The sequence below is a fragment of the Xenopus laevis genome, chromosome 1L, assembly GCF_017654675.1.
Source record: "Xenopus laevis strain J_2021 chromosome 1L, Xenopus_laevis_v10.1, whole genome shotgun sequence".
NCBI classification, from domain to species: Eukaryota; Metazoa; Chordata; class Amphibia; order Anura; family Pipidae; genus Xenopus; species Xenopus laevis.
The window spans coordinates 229,564,526-229,583,559 of record NC_054371.1 but is presented as its reverse complement, the minus strand read 5'-3'; the positions used below and the strand labels follow the sequence as shown (position 1 = coordinate 229,583,559).

Below are 19,034 nucleotides of genomic sequence, written 5' to 3'. Positions count from 1 at the left end.
CTGTAACCTTGTTATGAGCTAAGGGGGCCCAATCTGAAGGTCAGTTAGGGGGAGATTTGGGGTGAGTGCTTATTTGTACCCTGGAACTACAGCAGGGTGACACCCCAATGTTTCTATATATCTGTAACCTTGTTATGAGCTAAGGGGGCCCAGTCTGAAGGTCAGTTAGGGGGAGATTTGGGGTGAGTGTTTATTTGTACCCTGGAACTAAAGCAGGGTGACACCCCAATGTTTCTATATATCTGTAACCTTGTTATGAGCTAAGGGGGCCCAGTCTGAAGGTCAGTTAGGCGGAGATTTGGGGTGAGTGATTATTTGTACCCTGGGTACCCCTGGAACTATAGCAGGGTGACACCCCAATGTTTCTATATATCTGTAACCTTGTTATGAGCTAAGGGGGCCCAGTCTGAAGGTCAGTTAGGGGGAGATTTGGGGTGAGTGTTTATTTGTACCCTGGGTACCCCTGGAACTATAGCAGGATGACACCCCAATGTTTCTATATATCTGTAACCTTGTTATGAGCTAAGGGGGCCCAGTCTGAAGGTCAGTTAGGGGGAGATTTGGGGTGAGTGTTTATTTGTACCCTGGAACTAAAGCAGGGTGACACCCCAATGTTTCTATATATCTGTAACCTTGTTATGAGCTAAGGGGGCCCAGTCTGAAGGTCAGTTAGGGGGAGATTTGGGGTGAGTGTTTATTTGTACCCTGGGTACCCCTGGAACTATAGCAGGGTGACACCCCAATGTTTCTATATATCTGTAACCTTGTTATGAGCTAAGGGGGCCCAGTCTGAAGGTCAGTTAGGGGGAGATTTGGGGTGAGTGTTTATTTGTACCCTGGAACTAAAGCAGGGTGACACCCCAATGTTTCTATATATCTGTAACCTTGTTATGAGCTAAGGGGGCCCAGTCTGAAGGTCAGTTAGGGGGAGATTTGGGGTGAGTGTTTATTTGTGCCCTGGGTACCCCTGGAACTATAGCAGGGTGACACCCCAATGTTTCTATATATCTGTAACCTTGTTATGAGCTAAGGGGGCCCAGTCTGAAGGTCAGTTAGGCGGAGATTTGGGGTGAGTGTTTATTTGTACCCTGGGTACCCCTGGAACTATAGCAGGATGACACCCCAATGTTTCTATATATCTGTAACCTTGTTATGAGCTAAGGGGGCCCAGTCTGAAGGTCAGTTAGGGGGAGATTTGGGGTGAGTGTTTATTTGTACCCTGGAACTAAAGCAGGGTGACACCCCAATGTTTCTATATATCTGTAACCTTGTTATGAGCTAAGGGGGCCCAGTCTGAAGGTCAGTTAGGCGGAGATTTGGGGTGAGTGATTATTTGTACCCTGGGTACCCCTGGAACTATAGCAGGGTGACACCCCAATGTTTCTATATATCTGTAACCTTGTTATGAGCTAAGGGGGCCCAGTCTGAAGGTCAGTTAGGGGGAGATTTGGGGTGAGTGTTTATTTGTACCCTGGGTACCCCTGGAACTATAGCAGGATGACACCCCAATGTTTCTATATATCTGTAACCTTGTTATGAGCTAAGGGGGCCCAGTCTGAAGGTCAGTTAGGGGGAGATTTGGGGTGAGTGTTTATTTGTACCCTGGAACTAAAGCAGGGTGACACCCCAATGTTTCTATATATCTGTAACCTTGTTATGAGCTAAGGGGGCCCAGTCTGAAGGTCAGTTAGGGGGAGATTTGGGGTGAGTGTTTATTTGTACCCTGGGTACCCCTGGAACTATAGCAGGGTGACACCCCAATGTTTATTTATATCTGTAACCTTGTTATGAGCTAAGGGGGCCCAGTCTGAAGGTCAGTTAGGGGGAGATTTGGGGCGAGTGTTTATTTGTACCCTGGGTACCCCTGGAACTATAGCAGGTTGACTGTTACACCAATGTTTCTATATCTCTGTAACCTTGTTATGAGCTAAGGGGGCCCAGCCTGAAGGTCAGTTAGAGGGAGATTTGGGGTGAGTGTTTATTTGTACCCTGGGTACCCCTGGAACTATAGCAGGGTGACACCCCAATGTTTCTATATATCTGTAACCTTGTTATGAGCTAAGGGGGCCCAGTCTGAAGGCCAGTTAGGGGGAGATTTGGGGTGAGTGTTTATTTGTACCCTGGGTACCCCTGGAACTATAGCAGGGTGACACCCCAATGTTTCTATATATCTGTAACCTTGTTATGAGCTAAGGGGGCCCAGTCTGAAGGTCAGTTAGGGGGAGATTTGGGGTGAGTGCTTATTTGTACCCTGGGTACCCCTGGAACTATAGCAGGGTGACACCCCAATGTTTCTATATATCTGTAACCTTGTTATGAGCTAAGGGGGTCCAGTCTGAAGGTCAGTTAGGGGGAGATTTGGGGTAAGTGTTTATTTGTACCCTGGGTACCCCTGGAACTATAGCAGGGTGACACCCCAATGTTTCTATATATCTGTAACCTTGTTATGAGCTAAGGGGGCCCAATCTGAAGGCCAGTTAGGGGGACATTTGGGGTGAGTGTTTATTTATACCCTGGGTACCCCTGGAACTATAGCAGGGTGACTGTTGCCCCAATGTTTCTATATATCTGTAACCTTGTTATGAGCTAAGGGGGCCCAGTCTGAAGGCCAGTTAGGGGGAGATTTGGGGTGAGTGTTTATTTGTACCCTGGGTACCCCTGGAACTATAGCAGGGTGACTGTTGCCCCAATGTTTCTATATAGCTGTAACTTTGTTATGAGCTAAGGGGGCCCAATCTGAAGGTCAGTTAGGGGGAGATTTGGGGTGAGTGCTTATTTGTACCCTGGAACTAAAGCAGGGTGACACCCCAATGTTTCTATATATCTGTAACCTTGTTATGAGCTAAGGGGGCCCAGTCTGAAGGTCAGTTAGGGGGAGATTTGGGGTGAGTGCTTATTTGTACCCTGGAACTACAGCAGGGTGACACCCCAATGTTTCTATATATCTGTAACCTTGTTATGAGCTAAGGGGGCCCAGTCTGAAGGCCAGTTAGGGGGAGATTTGGGGTGAGTGTTTATTTGTACCCTGGGTACCCCTGGAACTATAGCAGGGTGACTGTTGCCCCAATGTTTCTATATAGCTGTAACTTTGTTATGAGCTAAGGGGGCCCAATCTGAAGGTCAGTTAGGGGGAGATTTGGGGTGAGTGCTTATTTGTACCCTGGAACTAAAGCAGGGTGACACCCCAATGTTTCTATATATCTGTAACCTTGTTATGAGCTAAGGGGGCCCAGTCTGAAGGTCAGTTAGGGGGAGATTTGGGGTGAGTGCTTATTTGTACCCTGGAACTACAGCAGGGTGACACCCCAATGTTTCTATATATCTGTAACCTTGTTATGAGCTAAGGGGGCCCAATCTGAAGGTCAGTTAGGGGGAGATTTGGGGTGAGTGCTTATTTGTACCCTGGAACTACAGCAGGGTGACACCCCAATGTTTCTATATATCTGTAACCTTGTTATGAGCTAAGGGGGCCCAGTCTGAAGGTCAGTTAGGGGGAGATTTGGGGTGAGTGTTTATTTGTACCCTGGAACTAAAGCAGGGTGACACCCCAATGTTTCTATATATCTGTAACCTTGTTATGAGCTAAGGGGGCCCAGTCTGAAGGTCAGTTAGGCGGAGATTTGGGGTGAGTGATTATTTGTACCCTGGGTACCCCTGGAACTATAGCAGGGTGACACCCCAATGTTTCTATATATCTGTAACCTTGTTATGAGCTAAGGGGGCCCAGTCTGAAGGTCAGTTAGGGGGAGATTTGGGGTGAGTGTTTATTTGTACCCTGGGTACCCCTGGAACTATAGCAGGATGACACCCCAATGTTTCTATATATCTGTAACCTTGTTATGAGCTAAGGGGGCCCAGTCTGAAGGTCAGTTAGGGGGAGATTTGGGGTGAGTGTTTATTTGTACCCTGGAACTAAAGCAGGGTGACACCCCAATGTTTCTATATATCTGTAACCTTGTTATGAGCTAAGGGGGCCCAGTCTGAAGGTCAGTTAGGGGGAGATTTGGGGTGAGTGTTTATTTGTACCCTGGGTACCCCTGGAACTATAGCAGGGTGACACCCCAATGTTTCTATATATCTGTAACCTTGTTATGAGCTAAGGGGGCCCAGTCTGAAGGTCAGTTAGGGGGAGATTTGGGGTGAGTGTTTATTTGTACCCTGGAACTAAAGCAGGGTGACACCCCAATGTTTCTATATATCTGTAACCTTGTTATGAGCTAAGGGGGCCCAGTCTGAAGGTCAGTTAGGGGGAGATTTGGGGTGAGTGTTTATTTGTGCCCTGGGTACCCCTGGAACTATAGCAGGGTGACACCCCAATGTTTCTATATATCTGTAACCTTGTTATGAGCTAAGGGGGCCCAGTCTGAAGGTCAGTTAGGCGGAGATTTGGGGTGAGTGTTTATTTGTACCCTGGGTACCCCTGGAACTATAGCAGGATGACACCCCAATGTTTCTATATATCTGTAACCTTGTTATGAGCTAAGGGGGCCCAGTCTGAAGGTCAGTTAGGGGGAGATTTGGGGTGAGTGTTTATTTGTACCCTGGAACTAAAGCAGGGTGACACCCCAATGTTTCTATATATCTGTAACCTTGTTATGAGCTAAGGGGGCCCAGTCTGAAGGTCAGTTAGGCGGAGATTTGGGGTGAGTGATTATTTGTACCCTGGGTACCCCTGGAACTATAGCAGGGTGACACCCCAATGTTTCTATATATCTGTAACCTTGTTATGAGCTAAGGGGGCCCAGTCTGAAGGTCAGTTAGGGGGAGATTTGGGGTGAGTGTTTATTTGTACCCTGGGTACCCCTGGAACTATAGCAGGATGACACCCCAATGTTTCTATATATCTGTAACCTTGTTATGAGCTAAGGGGGCCCAGTCTGAAGGTCAGTTAGGGGGAGATTTGGGGTGAGTGTTTATTTGTACCCTGGAACTAAAGCAGGGTGACACCCCAATGTTTCTATATATCTGTAACCTTGTTATGAGCTAAGGGGGCCCAGTCTGAAGGTCAGTTAGGGGGAGATTTGGGGTGAGTGTTTATTTGTACCCTGGGTACCCCTGGAACTATAGCAGGGTGACACCCCAATGTTTCTATATATCTGTAACCTTGTTATGAGCTAAGGGGGCCCAGTCTGAAGGTCAGTTAGGGGGAGATTTGGGGTGAGTGTTTATTTGTACCCTGGAACTAAAGCAGGGTGACACCCCAATGTTTCTATATATCTGTAACCTTGTTATGAGCTAAGGGGGCCCAGTCTGAAGGTCAGTTAGGGGGAGATTTGGGGTGAGTGTTTATTTGTGCCCTGGGTACCCCTGGAACTATAGCAGGGTGACACCCCAATGTTTCTATATATCTGTAACCTTGTTATGAGCTAAGGGGGCCCAGTCTGAAGGTCAGTTAGGCGGAGATTTGGGGTGAGTGTTTATTTGTACCCTGGGTACCCCTGGAACTATAGCAGGATGACACCCCAATGTTTCTATATATCTGTAACCTTGTTATGAGCTAAGGGGGCCCAGTCTGAAGGTCAGTTAGGGGGAGATTTGGGGTGAGTGTTTATTTGTACCCTGGAACTAAAGCAGGGTGACACCCCAATGTTTCTATATATCTGTAACCTTGTTATGAGCTAAGGGGGCCCAGTCTGAAGGTCAGTTAGGCGGAGATTTGGGGTGAGTGATTATTTGTACCCTGGGTACCCCTGGAACTATAGCAGGGTGACACCCCAATGTTTCTATATATCTGTAACCTTGTTATGAGCTAAGGGGGCCCAGTCTGAAGGTCAGTTAGGGGGAGATTTGGGGTGAGTGTTTATTTGTACCCTGGGTACCCCTGGAACTATAGCAGGATGACACCCCAATGTTTCTATATATCTGTAACCTTGTTATGAGCTAAGGGGGCCCAGTCTGAAGGTCAGTTAGGGGGAGATTTGGGGTGAGTGTTTATTTGTACCCTGGAACTAAAGCAGGGTGACACCCCAATGTTTCTATATATCTGTAACCTTGTTATGAGCTAAGGGGGCCCAGTCTGAAGGTCAGTTAGGGGGAGATTTGGGGTGAGTGTTTATTTGTACCCTGGGTACCCCTGGAACTATAGCAGGGTGACACCCCAATGTTTCTATATATCTGTAACCTTGTTATGAGCTAAGGGGGCCCAGTCTGAAGGTCAGTTAGGGGGAGATTTGGGGTGAGTGTTTATTTGTACCCTGGAACTAAAGCAGGGGTGACACCCCAATGTTTCTATATATCTGTAACCTTGTTATGAGCTAAGGGGGCCCAGTCTGAAGGTCAGTTAGGGGGAGATTTGGGGTGAGTGTTTATTTGTGCCCTGGGTACCCCTGGAACTATAGCAGGGTGACACCCCAATGTTTCTATATATCTGTAACCTTGTTATGAGCTAAGGGGGCCCAGTCTGAAGGTCAGTTAGGCGGAGATTTGGGGTGAGTGTTTATTTGTACCCTGGGTACCCCTGGAACTATAGCAGGATGACACCCCAATGTTTCTATATATCTGTAACCTTGTTATGAGCTAAGGGGGCCCAGTCTGAAGGTCAGTTAGGGGGAGATTTGGGGTGAGTGTTTATTTGTACCCTGGGTACCCCTGGAACTATAGCAGGGTGACACCCCAATGTTTCTATATATCTGTAACCTTGTTATGAGCTAAGCGGGCCCAGTCTGAAGGCCAGTTAGGGGAGAATTAGGGGGTTATTTATCAAAGGTCGAGTTTTTCCTGAAAAATTTGAGTTTTCAAGGGTAGTGTCAGTAAAAACTTGAATATTTCAGAATAAAACAACTACAATTCTTCAAGATTTATTATGCCCTGAAGCTGCAAAAATCTCGAATCCAAAAATACTCCAGCTAAAACCTGTCAAGCTCATGTTGAAGTCAATGGCAGAGGTCCTTTGAACCATTTGAAGATGTTTTTAGCCTTCATGATTTTCAGGGTTTTTTTTTTTTGATAATTGCTCAAATTTGTGCTCGAAAACTTGATAAATTAGAGCTATTCGAGTTTTATTTTATCGATAACTCGATCATTTAGAGTATTCAAGTTTTTCACCCTGATTGCATTGAACATTTGAGTTTATTTGAGGTAAAAAAAACCTCACAAACTCGACCTTTGATAGATAAATCCTTTAAAGTGAGCTTGGGGTGAGTCGTGAGTGTTTATATGTTGCTGTGGGTCCCTAGCACAAGACTGAAGTACAGACAAAGTATATAAGTCTGCCGTTGGGTGCTGCATGTTCCTTTGGGTGCTGTGGAGTTTCGCTGGGTTGGATGGAGGAGAGAAGTTCCTAACTGTCAGCCAATGGGCAGGACAAAGCCGTCAGTCTCAGGCAACAGTCACAAGTACCAGCCTCCGGGGAATAGCTGCCTCCAAGCATTTAAATAAAGGAAGCGCAATCCCTAATTTCAGCAACAAGTTGTTTATTTGATTTCTGCAGGAATCCGTTCAGCCAGAGGACAGTGGGAATATTCAGGGAAGAGTCGTTGGCCGGATTCCATGCACACGGATAGCGTTTCCCAGCCGCACATTGTGGCCTCATCACTAACCTCCCCTCCCCCTGCTAGCCAGCAAGACCACCACTCATATATTCACACTCACTACATTTACCCCATTGCACTTACCCATAACAACCAATCAGCTACGAGCACCTTCAGTTTTTCTGCCATTAGAATAAAGCATCTCTTCCTGGTTGCTATGGGTTACTGCACTGGGTCACATTTAATTGCAATTAGTTAATGAGCCTCCCTGTGCCTAATGTTGGCCACTGACAGTCAGATAAAGTGGTATGGTGCATTTTTATCAGTTTAATGCTATTGTAACACAGAGAAATGGCCGAACCCACTGATTAATATCAATACTGTTTAATTTATTTTAATGGTGCCACCTTTTCCCTTCATGCACAGTCAAGCTCTCACCATAGGGTGGCCACCAGCCGAGATGTGCTGGGGGTGTGGTCAGTGATGTAAGAGGCAGGTCTGATGATGGAAGAGGCAAAACCAGTGATGTCATATGGAAATGTAGTGGGGGGATTCTGGATAGATCAGAACAGAAACGGGGTAACATGGAGTTGTGCTGGATCGGGGCTGAAAGGAACAGTAACACCAAAAAAATGTAATTCTTTTAAAGTAATGGATGAATGAATATAATGTAGTGCCGTGCTGTACTGGAAAAACTGATGGGTTTGCTTCAGAAACACTACTATAGTTTATATAAACAAGCTGCTGTGTAGCCATGGGGGCAGCCATTCAAGCACAGGATACACAGTAGATAACAGATAAGTACTACTATAGTTTATATAAATAAGCTGCTGTGTAGCCATGGGGGCAGCCATTCAAGCACAGGATACACAGTAGATAACAGATAAGTACTACTATAGTTTATATAAACAAGCTGCTGTGTAGCCATGGGGGCAGCCATTCAAGCACAGGATACACAGTAGATAACAGATAAATACTACTATAGTTTATATAAACAAGCTGCTGTGTAGCCATGGGGGCAGCCATTCAAGCACAGGATACACAGTAGATAACAGATGAGTACTACTATAGTTTATATAAACAAGCTGCTGTGTAGCCCTGGGGGCAGCCATTCAAGCACAGGATACACAGTAGATAACAGATAAGTACTACTATAGTTTATATAAACAAGCTGCTGTGTAGCCATGGGGGCAGCCATTCAAGCACAGGATACACAGTAGATAACAGATAAGTACTACTATAGTTTATATAAACAAGCTGCTGTGTAGCCATGGGGGCAGCCATTCAAGCATAGGATACACAGTAGATAACAGATAAGTACTACTATAGTTTATATAAACAAGCTGCTGTGTAGCCCTGGGGGCAGCCATTCAAGCACAGGATACACAGTAGATAACAGATAAGTACTACTATAGTTTATATAAACAAGCTGCTGTGTAGCCATGGGGGCAGCCATTCAAGCACAGGATACACAGTAGATAACAGATAAGTACTACTATAGTTTATATAAACAAGCAGCATATGGAAGCAGCACAGGTACATGCCTATAGGGTCCTAGCAGCCCACCTCTGTATCTTCACAGTTGTGCCTAGTTCCTTCCCTGGTTGCCATTACAGTAAATGTCAAACAAGGAGCACAGTATTGGGTGTGTGGGATCCAGTCAGTGAGATATATATTATATACTGTATGTAGTCACATTGTACTGATTGGGGCTCTGCCTGGATGTATAACACTGAGTGGGGAGATGTGCGGAGTGTTGGCAGGAGGAGTAGGAGGAGCAGGAGGAGCAGGAGGAGCGCATGTAGATGAATGGATCAGAGGTTGTGTGTGATGTTGGCACAATTTATGAGCTGTCAGTGAGTACTGGGAATGTTTATTGGTGGGATGAATGATGTACAGATGGGAAGGACAGATGTACATGCAGTATATACAGAGTACAAAGCAGAGCTAATAGACAGAATGTTTGTATACACTATAGAGAATGCATATATACTGATCTACACACTGTTTATATGTCACTTGGAATAGGTTGGGAGAGAATGTACTGATAGGATTATGTGGCTTTTCTACCAATAAATATTCCTGTAGTTCAACACATCTTAGTGACACAGGGGATACATATGGTACATCTGTATACAGGAAAAAATCTAATGCTGCTGAATTGTGCTTAGTACAGGGAATACCTATACTGTCATAGTTTTATGGGATCTCTCTGTACAGACTATGAGCAAACTTAGGGGACTGTTCCTGCTGAATTGTGCTTAGTACAGAGGAATACCTATACTGCTATAGTTTTATGGGATCTCTCTGTACAGACTATGAGCAAACTTAGGGGACTGTTCCTGCTGAATTGTGCTTAGTACAGAGGAATACCTATACTGCCATAGTTTTATGGGATCTCTCTGTACAGACTATGAGCAAACTTAGGGGACTGTTCCTGCTGAATTGTGCTTAGTACAGGGAATACCTATAATGCCATAGTTTTATGGGATCTCTCTGTACAGACTATGAGCAAACTTAGGGGACTGTTCCTGCTGAATTGTGCTTAGTACAGAGGAATACCTATACTGCTATAGTTTTATGGGATCTCTCTGTACAGACTATGAGCAAACTTAGGGGACTGTTCCTGCTGAATTGTGCTTAGTACAGGGAATACCTATACTGCCATAATTTTATGGGATCTCTCTGTACAGACTATGAGCAAACTTAGGGACTGTTCCTGCTGAATTGTGCTTAGTACAGGGAATACCTATGCTGCCATAGTTTTATGGGATCTCTCTGTACAGACTATGAGCAAACTTAGGGACTGTTCCTGCTGAATTGTGCTTAGTACAGGGAATACCTATAATGCCATAGTTTTATGGGATCTCTCTGTACAGACTATGAGCAAACTTAGGGACTGTTCCTGCTGAATTGTGCTTAGTACAGGGAATACCTATACTGCCATAGTTTTATGGGATCTCTCTGTACAGACTATGAGCAAACTTAGGGGACTGTTACTGCTGAATTGTGCTTAGTACAGGGAATACCTATGCTGCCATAGTTTTATGGGATCTCTCTGTACAGACTATGAGCAAACTTAGGGACTGTTCCTGCTGAATTGTGCTTAGTACAGGGAATACCTATAATGCCATAGTTTTATGGGATCTCTCTGTACAGACTATGAGCAAACTTAGGGACTGTTCCTGCTGAATTGTGCTTAGTACAGGGAATACCTATAATGCCATAGTTTTATGGGATCTCTCTGTACAGACTATGAGCAAACTTAGGGGACTGTTACTGCTGAATTGTGCTTAGTACAGGGAATACCTATGCTGCCATAGTTTTATGGGATCTCTCTGTACAGACTATGAGCAAACTTAGGGGACTGTTCCTGCTGAATTGTGCTTAGTACAGGGGAATACCTATGCTGCCATAGTTTTATGGGATCTCTCTGTACAGACTATGAGCAAACTTAGGGACTGTTCCTGCTGAATTGTGCTTAGTACAGGGAATACAAATGCAGCCATAGTTTTATGGGATCTCTCTGTACAGACTATGAGCAAACTTAGGGGACTGTTCCTGCTGAATTGTGCTTAGTACAGGGAATACCTATGCTGCCATAGTTTTATGGGATCTCTCTGTACAGACTATGAGCAAACTTAGGGACTGTTCCTGCTGAATTGTGCTTAGTACAGGGAATACAAATGCAGCCATAGTTTTATGGGATCTCTCTGTACAGACTATGAGCAAACTTAGGGGACTGTTCCTGCTGAATTGTGCTTAGTACAGGGAATACCTATGCTGCCATAGTTTTATGGGATCTCTCTGTACAGACTATGAGCAAACCTAGGGACTGTTCCTGCTGAATTGTGCTTAGTACAGGGAATACAAATGCAGCCATAGTTTTATGGGATCTCTCTGTACAGACTGTGAGCAAACCTAGGGACTGTTCCTGCTGAATTGTGCTTAGTACAGGGAATACAAATGCAGCCATAGTTTATGGGATCTCTCTGTACAGACTATGAGCAAACTTAGGGACTGTTCCTGCTGAATTGTGCTTAGTACAGGGAATACAAATGCAGCCATAGTTTTATGGGATCTCTCTGTATCCTATGCTGTTGAAGGTAGGCGGCAAAAGAAGAGAAATTGTGCCTCAAATATCAGTTTTGTGCAGTGATTATTTGTATTTATGTAAACCACCCCAGTGTCCATGTTTCTAATCTTTCTCCTTGGATTTCTCTTTAGACTTCTGATAAAAAGGTTACTATGCTAGAGAGCATGGCAACAGCATCATTCCTGCAGTCCCAGACACCCCATGTAGAGCGCGGGCCCAACCGGTACTATTCACCTTAGGGAAAAATTGGAGAATGACTACAGGGTTCTATTCTGCAGCACCCCTGATTTAACCTCTCCCTATATTGTGTCCCCTGATTTAACCTCCCCCTATATTGTGGCCCCTGATTTAACCTCTCCCTATATTGTGTCCCCTGATTTAACCTCCCCCTATATTGTGTCCCCTGATTTAACCTCCCCCTATATTGTGGCCCCTGATTTAACCTCTCCCTATATTGTGGCCGATTGAACCTCCCCCTATATTGTGTCCCCTGATTGAACCTCTCCCTATATTGTGGCCCCTGATTTAACCTCTCCCTATATTGTGGCCCCTGATTTAACCTCTCCCTATATTGTGGCCCCTGATTGAACCTCTTCCTATATTGTGGCCCCTGATTGAACCTCTCCCTATATTGTGGCCCCTGATTGAATTTCTCCCTGTATTGTGGCCCCTGATTTGCTGCATAGCCTGGGGGTCAATTCATATATAATACCTGCCTTGTTAGGAACAGCAGGTGTAACCCCCAATCAGGTACAGTAGCCCCTAAATCAGTCGGATGATTCCCCTGATATTTGCCCATAGAATAGAGGAAACATTTGCCCAGAGCCATGTATATATTTGTTCTCTAAAGAGATACATCCTCCTTATACAGAACACAGAGATGGCAGATAAAGCAGGTCATGGCACTAGCGACTCAAACTGACAGTTATTGCTCACACACTGACAGACGGGCGGCAGATAAGATTGGCAGGAGGTTAGTAAATAGAGTAGACAGCAGTTCTGGAGATAAAGCTGGAGCCGTGTGATGCTGCTAGTAAATGTCAGTGGGAAAGAAAGCAATTATAGGGAGGGCTTCTGAACTACAAGTCCCAGCATTCCTAGCAGCTTTGACTTTAAAGAGATGCTGCTGGGATTTATAGTTCATTAAAAGCAGAAAAACACATATCTCACATAATAATCAGGTGGATTATGGGTTTTTTTTGCCTATAGTCTAGGCTATACCTAAATCTTATCCCCAGATGTCACCCCCAGTCTATCCAAACCTGGGTATAAATGCAGGATGGGGAACAATGGACGGATCTTGCAATGAAACATTGTTTAATATAATGTATGTGTATTACACACTATTTGTTGCCCTTTCCTTATTTCCTATGAAATTATTGGTACAGGTTATTGTCTGCTGACCTGTGATTATCTCCATCATATTAAAGGGGTTGATTAACTGTTAGTGTGATGTAGAGAGGGATATTCTGAGACAATTTGCAATTGGTCATTTTTTTATTATTTGTGGTGTTTGAGTTATTTTGCTTTTTATTCAGCAGCTCTCCAGTTTGCAGTTTCAGCCATCTGGTTGTTAAGGTCCAAATTCCCCTAGCAACCATGCACTGATTTGAATAAGAGACTGGAATGTGAATAGGAGAGGCCTGAATAGAAAGATGAGTAATAAAAAGTAGCAATAACAATACTGTACATTTTTAGCTTTACAGAACATTTGTTTTTTAGATGGAGTCATTGACCCCCATTTGAAAGCTGGAAAGAGTCAGAAGAAGAAGAAGAAGGCAAAATAATTCAAAAACAATAAAAAATAAATAATGAAGGCCAACTGAAAAGCTGCTTAGAATTAGCCATTGTATAACATAGTAAAAGTTACCTTAATGGGATTCTTTTGATTTTCATGGTTTGCTTTTTATTTCTAAATGACTCCGTTTACACTGCAAATAAGTCACTCTACAATATAAAATGTTATTCCTGAACCAACAAGTGTATTTATTTTAGTGGTGATATTGGTGTGGAGACGCCACTTTAATGCATTGTGTCTGATTCTGAGCTTTGAGAAGGAGCCGGACTTCAGGATGGAACTGCTATTGTCTCCCCTTCCCATTGTATTTTACCACAACCCAAGTCAGGCTCCCGGGCTACACCTAGTGGTAAACATGAGAATAGCACCCAGCAGAGGTGTCAGGGAGTTGCTATCTGGTTAGCAGCAAATTGTTTTCTTGTTAGGCTTCTGGGTGGGGTAAGGGAGGTGGTGATATTACTCCAACTTGCAGTACAGCAGTAAAGAGTGACTGTATATAATTGTATACAGTGAATAAAGTACCCCCTATTGTAAAATATAAGGATATTATAAGTTACCGAGAAGTTTTCATGACCATATATATCCTCATATTTTCCAACAAGGGGGACTTTATTTATTATAATACACAAGTTTTAGTGAGTCATGTGACATAAATAACAGCACTATTCACCGTTTATAACCGATGACATCACTAGTCACAGTTTATAAGGACATCATTTACAGGATATTTATGGCTTTTGTATATTATAAGTTTATCAGAGTCACACGACTTGGGGGCTCCTGGGAAACTGACAATATGTCTAGCCCCATGCCAAATTTCAAAATAAAATATTAAAACAGCTGTTTGCTCTTCTAAAAAAACGGATTTCAGTGCAGAACTATTAACTGGTGCGTTTTGAAAATAAACTTGTTTTCCCGCGACATTATCTCTTTATAGGTGAACCACTCCTTTAAGCTGATCCTCATTATGCAACAGTGGCCTCTAGTGGCCAAATTGTGACGAAAACATGGCTGAATGCTGGTTTGGGTTTCACATTGAATAATTCCTGAATGGAACATCTCTCACATACCAGGGTTACCTTGTCTTGCTCAGCAACAAGAGCCATACAAACAGGTGCAAATATTTTGGTGACTTTAATGTCCCTTAAATTTGCCATAAACATAAGTCACGCCCACTGCAGTTTCCATGGTGCCATCATGTTTGACTGTGGTATGTAGTCTCCCCAGTACCAGATCCAGTAGAGCTGTGAGTCGGTTCCATTGTAGAAAGAAGCAGTGTCTGCCCGGCCCACCTGGAGACCAGGAAACTCAGGGTGGGCCCAGGTATCAGCGGCCCTTCTGCTCACCCAATTATTTGACTTGTATGTAAGAGAGAAGAGACGGAATGGAGGGAAGAATGGATGATAATATGTAAGGAGAAGTGATTAAAATAATAAAGCAAGAAGAAAAAGAACAAAGAAGAAAAGTGAATGAAGAAAAAAAGGAAAACTAATTTGGAGAGTGAGCTTGCACTCAAAGGTTTCCTGGTGGGCCCCGGGCATCCCAGTCCGACACAGGAAAGGAGAGAAAACGTAAATAGTGCCCCGCCCCCTCTCTCTCGCCCGTGTCACATGACTCCGAGTGAATGGCAAGATGCTGCCGTCCGTCTCGGTTTGACTGGCTACGACTTGTGCTCTGGCTCCCACGAGTCCAAAGCCATTATTGTTGGGGTGCAAAGCCCTCGCTCTCTCAATGGCCGGTACACTTGAAAGACGCCAGTTTGAAAGGCGGCCAAGAAAAGGGATTATGGCTTTGATATTGGAGGGCAGGGAGTGATGCGTGTGCCCCTTTTGAGCGGTGGGATCTCCCAGCCAAGGCCTTGTTGTTTATGCATGGGGAGTCTGCCTGTGAATGGCTGCGGGTGCCCTAATCTCCAAATAGCCCCCCCACCCATGCACTTGGCTGTGGGACTGTTTGTTACATGAAGATTCCGACATTCCACTTTGCTTTGAAGCTGCTTCTCTTTTTATCTCCCTTTGATACAGGATTTTGTCCCAGGCTTTATTATTCCTACCTCTTTAATTCTAACAGCCCTCTCTTTAACCCTTGGGAAGCCAAGGCCATACACTCTAATGTATACCCATGTAACATGTATATATATGTGTGGGGGGCAGCAGGGGGGCACAGCGGGTGTCATTACTGACTTGTAATTATGGGGTGCAACGTTTCATTCCAGACTAATATGAGTGATGCATATTCTCTGTGGGATGTGTCTCTAGAAATAAAGGATAAAAATACGTATATATATCCCTACTCGTATAGGTAGCGCTATACATTAATCCTACAGACTGGGGGGAGGGGACAGTAATATTGCCTTGGGAGGATTTCATACTTAATGTGTTGCGCCTATGGATTGGGCACGGTTCCTACTAATTAGCAAATAGCAGGTTTTTATAGCCGACATGCTCTGCTGAGCTCTTACATCCTTCTGCCAATAAACTGAAATTCTCCTGTGTAGTCAGGTAAAGTCTGTGCATATTACTTTAAATCTTAAAGGGGCAGTTTACACATAAGGACAATGATTAATATATATACTTTCTGCCAGTGAAAAAATGTTTCCTTGGTTATATTTTCAATTATAAAGCGGTAACGGAGAATTCAAGAAATAGTTGGACAGTTTTTAGCAATTGAGAAAATTCCCAGCGACTGGTACGAAGCTGATCCACAGATTGGACACGTTGTCATTTTAGACATAGCACTTTATAGAGCCACAGACACTCTTCAAATATACCTTCTACTTATCCTTATGCTTTCAGTAGGGCCGAGAGCTTGAGTACAACAACAACAACTTAAGGTTGGGCAGTACAGAATGTCATATTGTCCTACAGTTGCCTCCATGTTATTATCATTTTTACTTCTGCCACATTGTTCTACTCTATGACTTTCCCTATTTTCTCCATCTTGTCCTACTGTCTCCATCTTGTCCTACTGTCTCCATCTGTTATCTTGTCCTAACTAATCTTGCTGGTCCTGCTTTCTCCATCTTGTAGTCCATCTTGTCGCTATCTCCACTAACTGTCTGTCATCATTCCTACCTAACTCTCCACCTATCTACTGTTCTCCATCCTACCCTACTGTCCCTGTGTCTCTATCCATACATCTATCCTTTCCATCCATCTATTGCTCCATGCTTGTCCTCTGTCTCCGTCTTTTGTCCTACTGTCTCCATCTTGTCCCTGCTTTCTCCATCTTGTCCTACTGTCTCCATCTGTCCTACTGTTCTCCATCTTGCTTTCCATCCTTGTCCTCTCTCCATCTTGTGTCCTACTGTCTCATCTTGTCCTCCTGTCTCCATCTTGTCCCCTTTCTCCATCTTGTCCTACTGTCTCATCTTGTCCTACTGTCTCCATCTTGTCCTACTGTCTCCATGCTTGCTACTGTCTCTCCTCTTGTCCTACTGTCTCCATCTTGTCCTACTGTGCCCTACTGTCCATCTTGTCTACTGTCTCCATCTTGTCCTACTGTCTTCACTTGTCCTACTGTTCCTGTCTACTGTCTCCATCTTGCCCTACTGTCTCCATCTTGCCCTACTGTCTCCATCTTGTCCTACTGTCCTCCATCTTGGCCCTACTGTCTCCATCTTGCCCTACTGTCTCCATCTTGCCCTACTGTCTCCATCTTGCCCTACTGTCTCCATCTTGCCCTACTGTCTCCATCTTGCCCTACTGTCTCCATCTTGTCCTACTGTCTCCATCTTGTCCTACTGTCTCCATCTTGTCCTACTGTCTCCATCTTGCCCTAAGTGATGCATATCGTGCACAGTTGTAACCAGTGTGTAGTTGTATAGTCGCACTAATACAAGTGGGTGTCTATCTCAGACTGATCACAGGGCAAGTGTTTTTGCTGTAGAAGAAAAGCTCCTTTTGATTTGAGATTTGGGTGGGTGTCTCTGCCCCTCATGTGCGCTGTGGTAATAAGGGTAAATAAGTTGTGGAATGTGTTGGTACATTGGCTTGTTTCATTCGCCCCTCGCCCTTTAGGATTGGGTTACTCAGGAGAACACACAGCAGCTCCTTGTCCCTGGCTGTGGTGTAAAGAACATTAATGAACAGGGCCAGGACCTACCACTAATCACCTTACCCCTCCACCCCCACTTCTCTTAGATTCTCCCATTAAGAGTGAGTAGAGGTTGTGTGTGGCCTTTTAACCACAGATCCCTATGGGCAAAGTCAGGTATTCACTGTGTTCCTGGCTGCTCCCTCCCCCTACAGCTGCTCACCAATAGCATCTTCCACTTACTCATGTTCCTCTGTGGAAACATTATTTTATTTTAGGGGCCAGAGCTTGGCCTTGAAAATCAGTGACTCCAGGAGAGGAGGGACCTTTAATGGGGGCCCAATGTCCAACTATTGCTTCTCAGACTCATTTTCAGCTGAGTTTGGATATTATTCCATGTGTTTGGCCAGAGAGTGCTGCAAAGTGAAAGTGAAAGTACTTTGAATGAACTATGGCTGACTCCCTGTACATGCTGGATCATTATGTTATTGGCTCATTAAGATGCCACACCCCTTTAATACCGGTCATTTAATAAACCACCATCAAATATGGCTGAATTGCATGTTGATGCAGGCTGCAGTGGTTTCTGTGAATCCGAGCAAAAGTGCCACTAAATAAATTGCTGATTCAACAGCCGGCATTGAGAAGTGTCTGATTTGAAGTGGCTTAATGATCAGCCCTAAAACCTACCTTTTTATGTGTTCTTCTTTGCACAGAAGTCAAGCCAAAATCTCGCCCCCTGTTGACAGATTATTTGTTTCAAGAGCGGCTTCAGTCCCAGCGAGCAGGCAGGAGTTCCCAGAGAGGTAAGGCTTCCATGGCTAGGGACATCATCTTGCATTCTGCATGGCTGCACAGAAATCAGTGTTGTCTGCAGCATGCATCTGAAATAACTGAGGAGTAGCTGTGCATGCATTATATGTGTGGGGATTTAAAGGGGGCGTGGTTACTCAGTAATACCCCAATAATTGGTACCAGGTCAGTTTGCAGTTTTTCAGGGGGGCAGGCAGTAGCATGCAGTGGGATAATAAAGAAAAATTGCTTGCTCAGCCTTCTCCCACAGATGTATTTCTTCACTGGGATTTTAACTTTTGGGAGAGTGTGTATAGTAAGGATTGTGTGTATAGTAAGGATTTTGTGTATAGTAAGGATTGTGTAGATGGGATGAGACTGCAGTTGTATAGTAAGGATTGTGTGTACAGTAAGTATTGTATGTATAGTAAGGATTGTGTGTATAGTAAGGATTGTGTGTGTATAGTAAGGATTGTGTGTATAGTAAGGATTGTGTGTATAGTAAGGATTGTGTAGATGGGATGAGACTGTAGTTGTATAGTAAGGATTGTGTGTAAAGTAAGTATTGTATGTATAGTAAGGATTGTGTGTATAGTAAGGATTGTATGTATAGTAAGGATTGTGTAGATGTGATGAGACTGTAGTTGTATAGTAAGGATTGTGTGTAAAGTAAGGATTGTATGTATAGTAAGGATTGTGTGTATAGTAAGGATTGTGTTGATGGGATGAGACTGTAGTTGTATAGTAAGGATTGTGTGTAAAGTAAGGATTGTATGTATAGTAAGGATTGTGTGTATAGTAAGGATTGTGTAGATGGGATTAGACTGTAGTTGTATAGTAAGGT

General features: G+C 44.1%; 1 protein-coding gene across 4 annotated transcripts in view; it reads left to right on the top strand.

Moving 5' to 3' along the window:
* Positions 1–19,034, top strand: part of LOC108718850 (ciliary neurotrophic factor receptor subunit alpha) — a 294,616-nt gene that overhangs the window by 194,539 nt on the left and 81,043 nt on the right. For 3 of the 4 annotated variants that reach the window (XM_041570397.1, XM_018267339.2, XM_018267347.2), the window contains one exon: positions 18,115–18,204. The exons of the other annotated variant lie outside the window; for it this stretch is intronic. In XM_041570397.1, the coding sequence (XP_041426331.1) occupies positions 18,115–18,204 (90 nt within the window). The remainder of the gene's footprint in view (positions 1–18,114; positions 18,205–19,034) is intronic. 4 annotated transcript variants of the gene reach the window in all.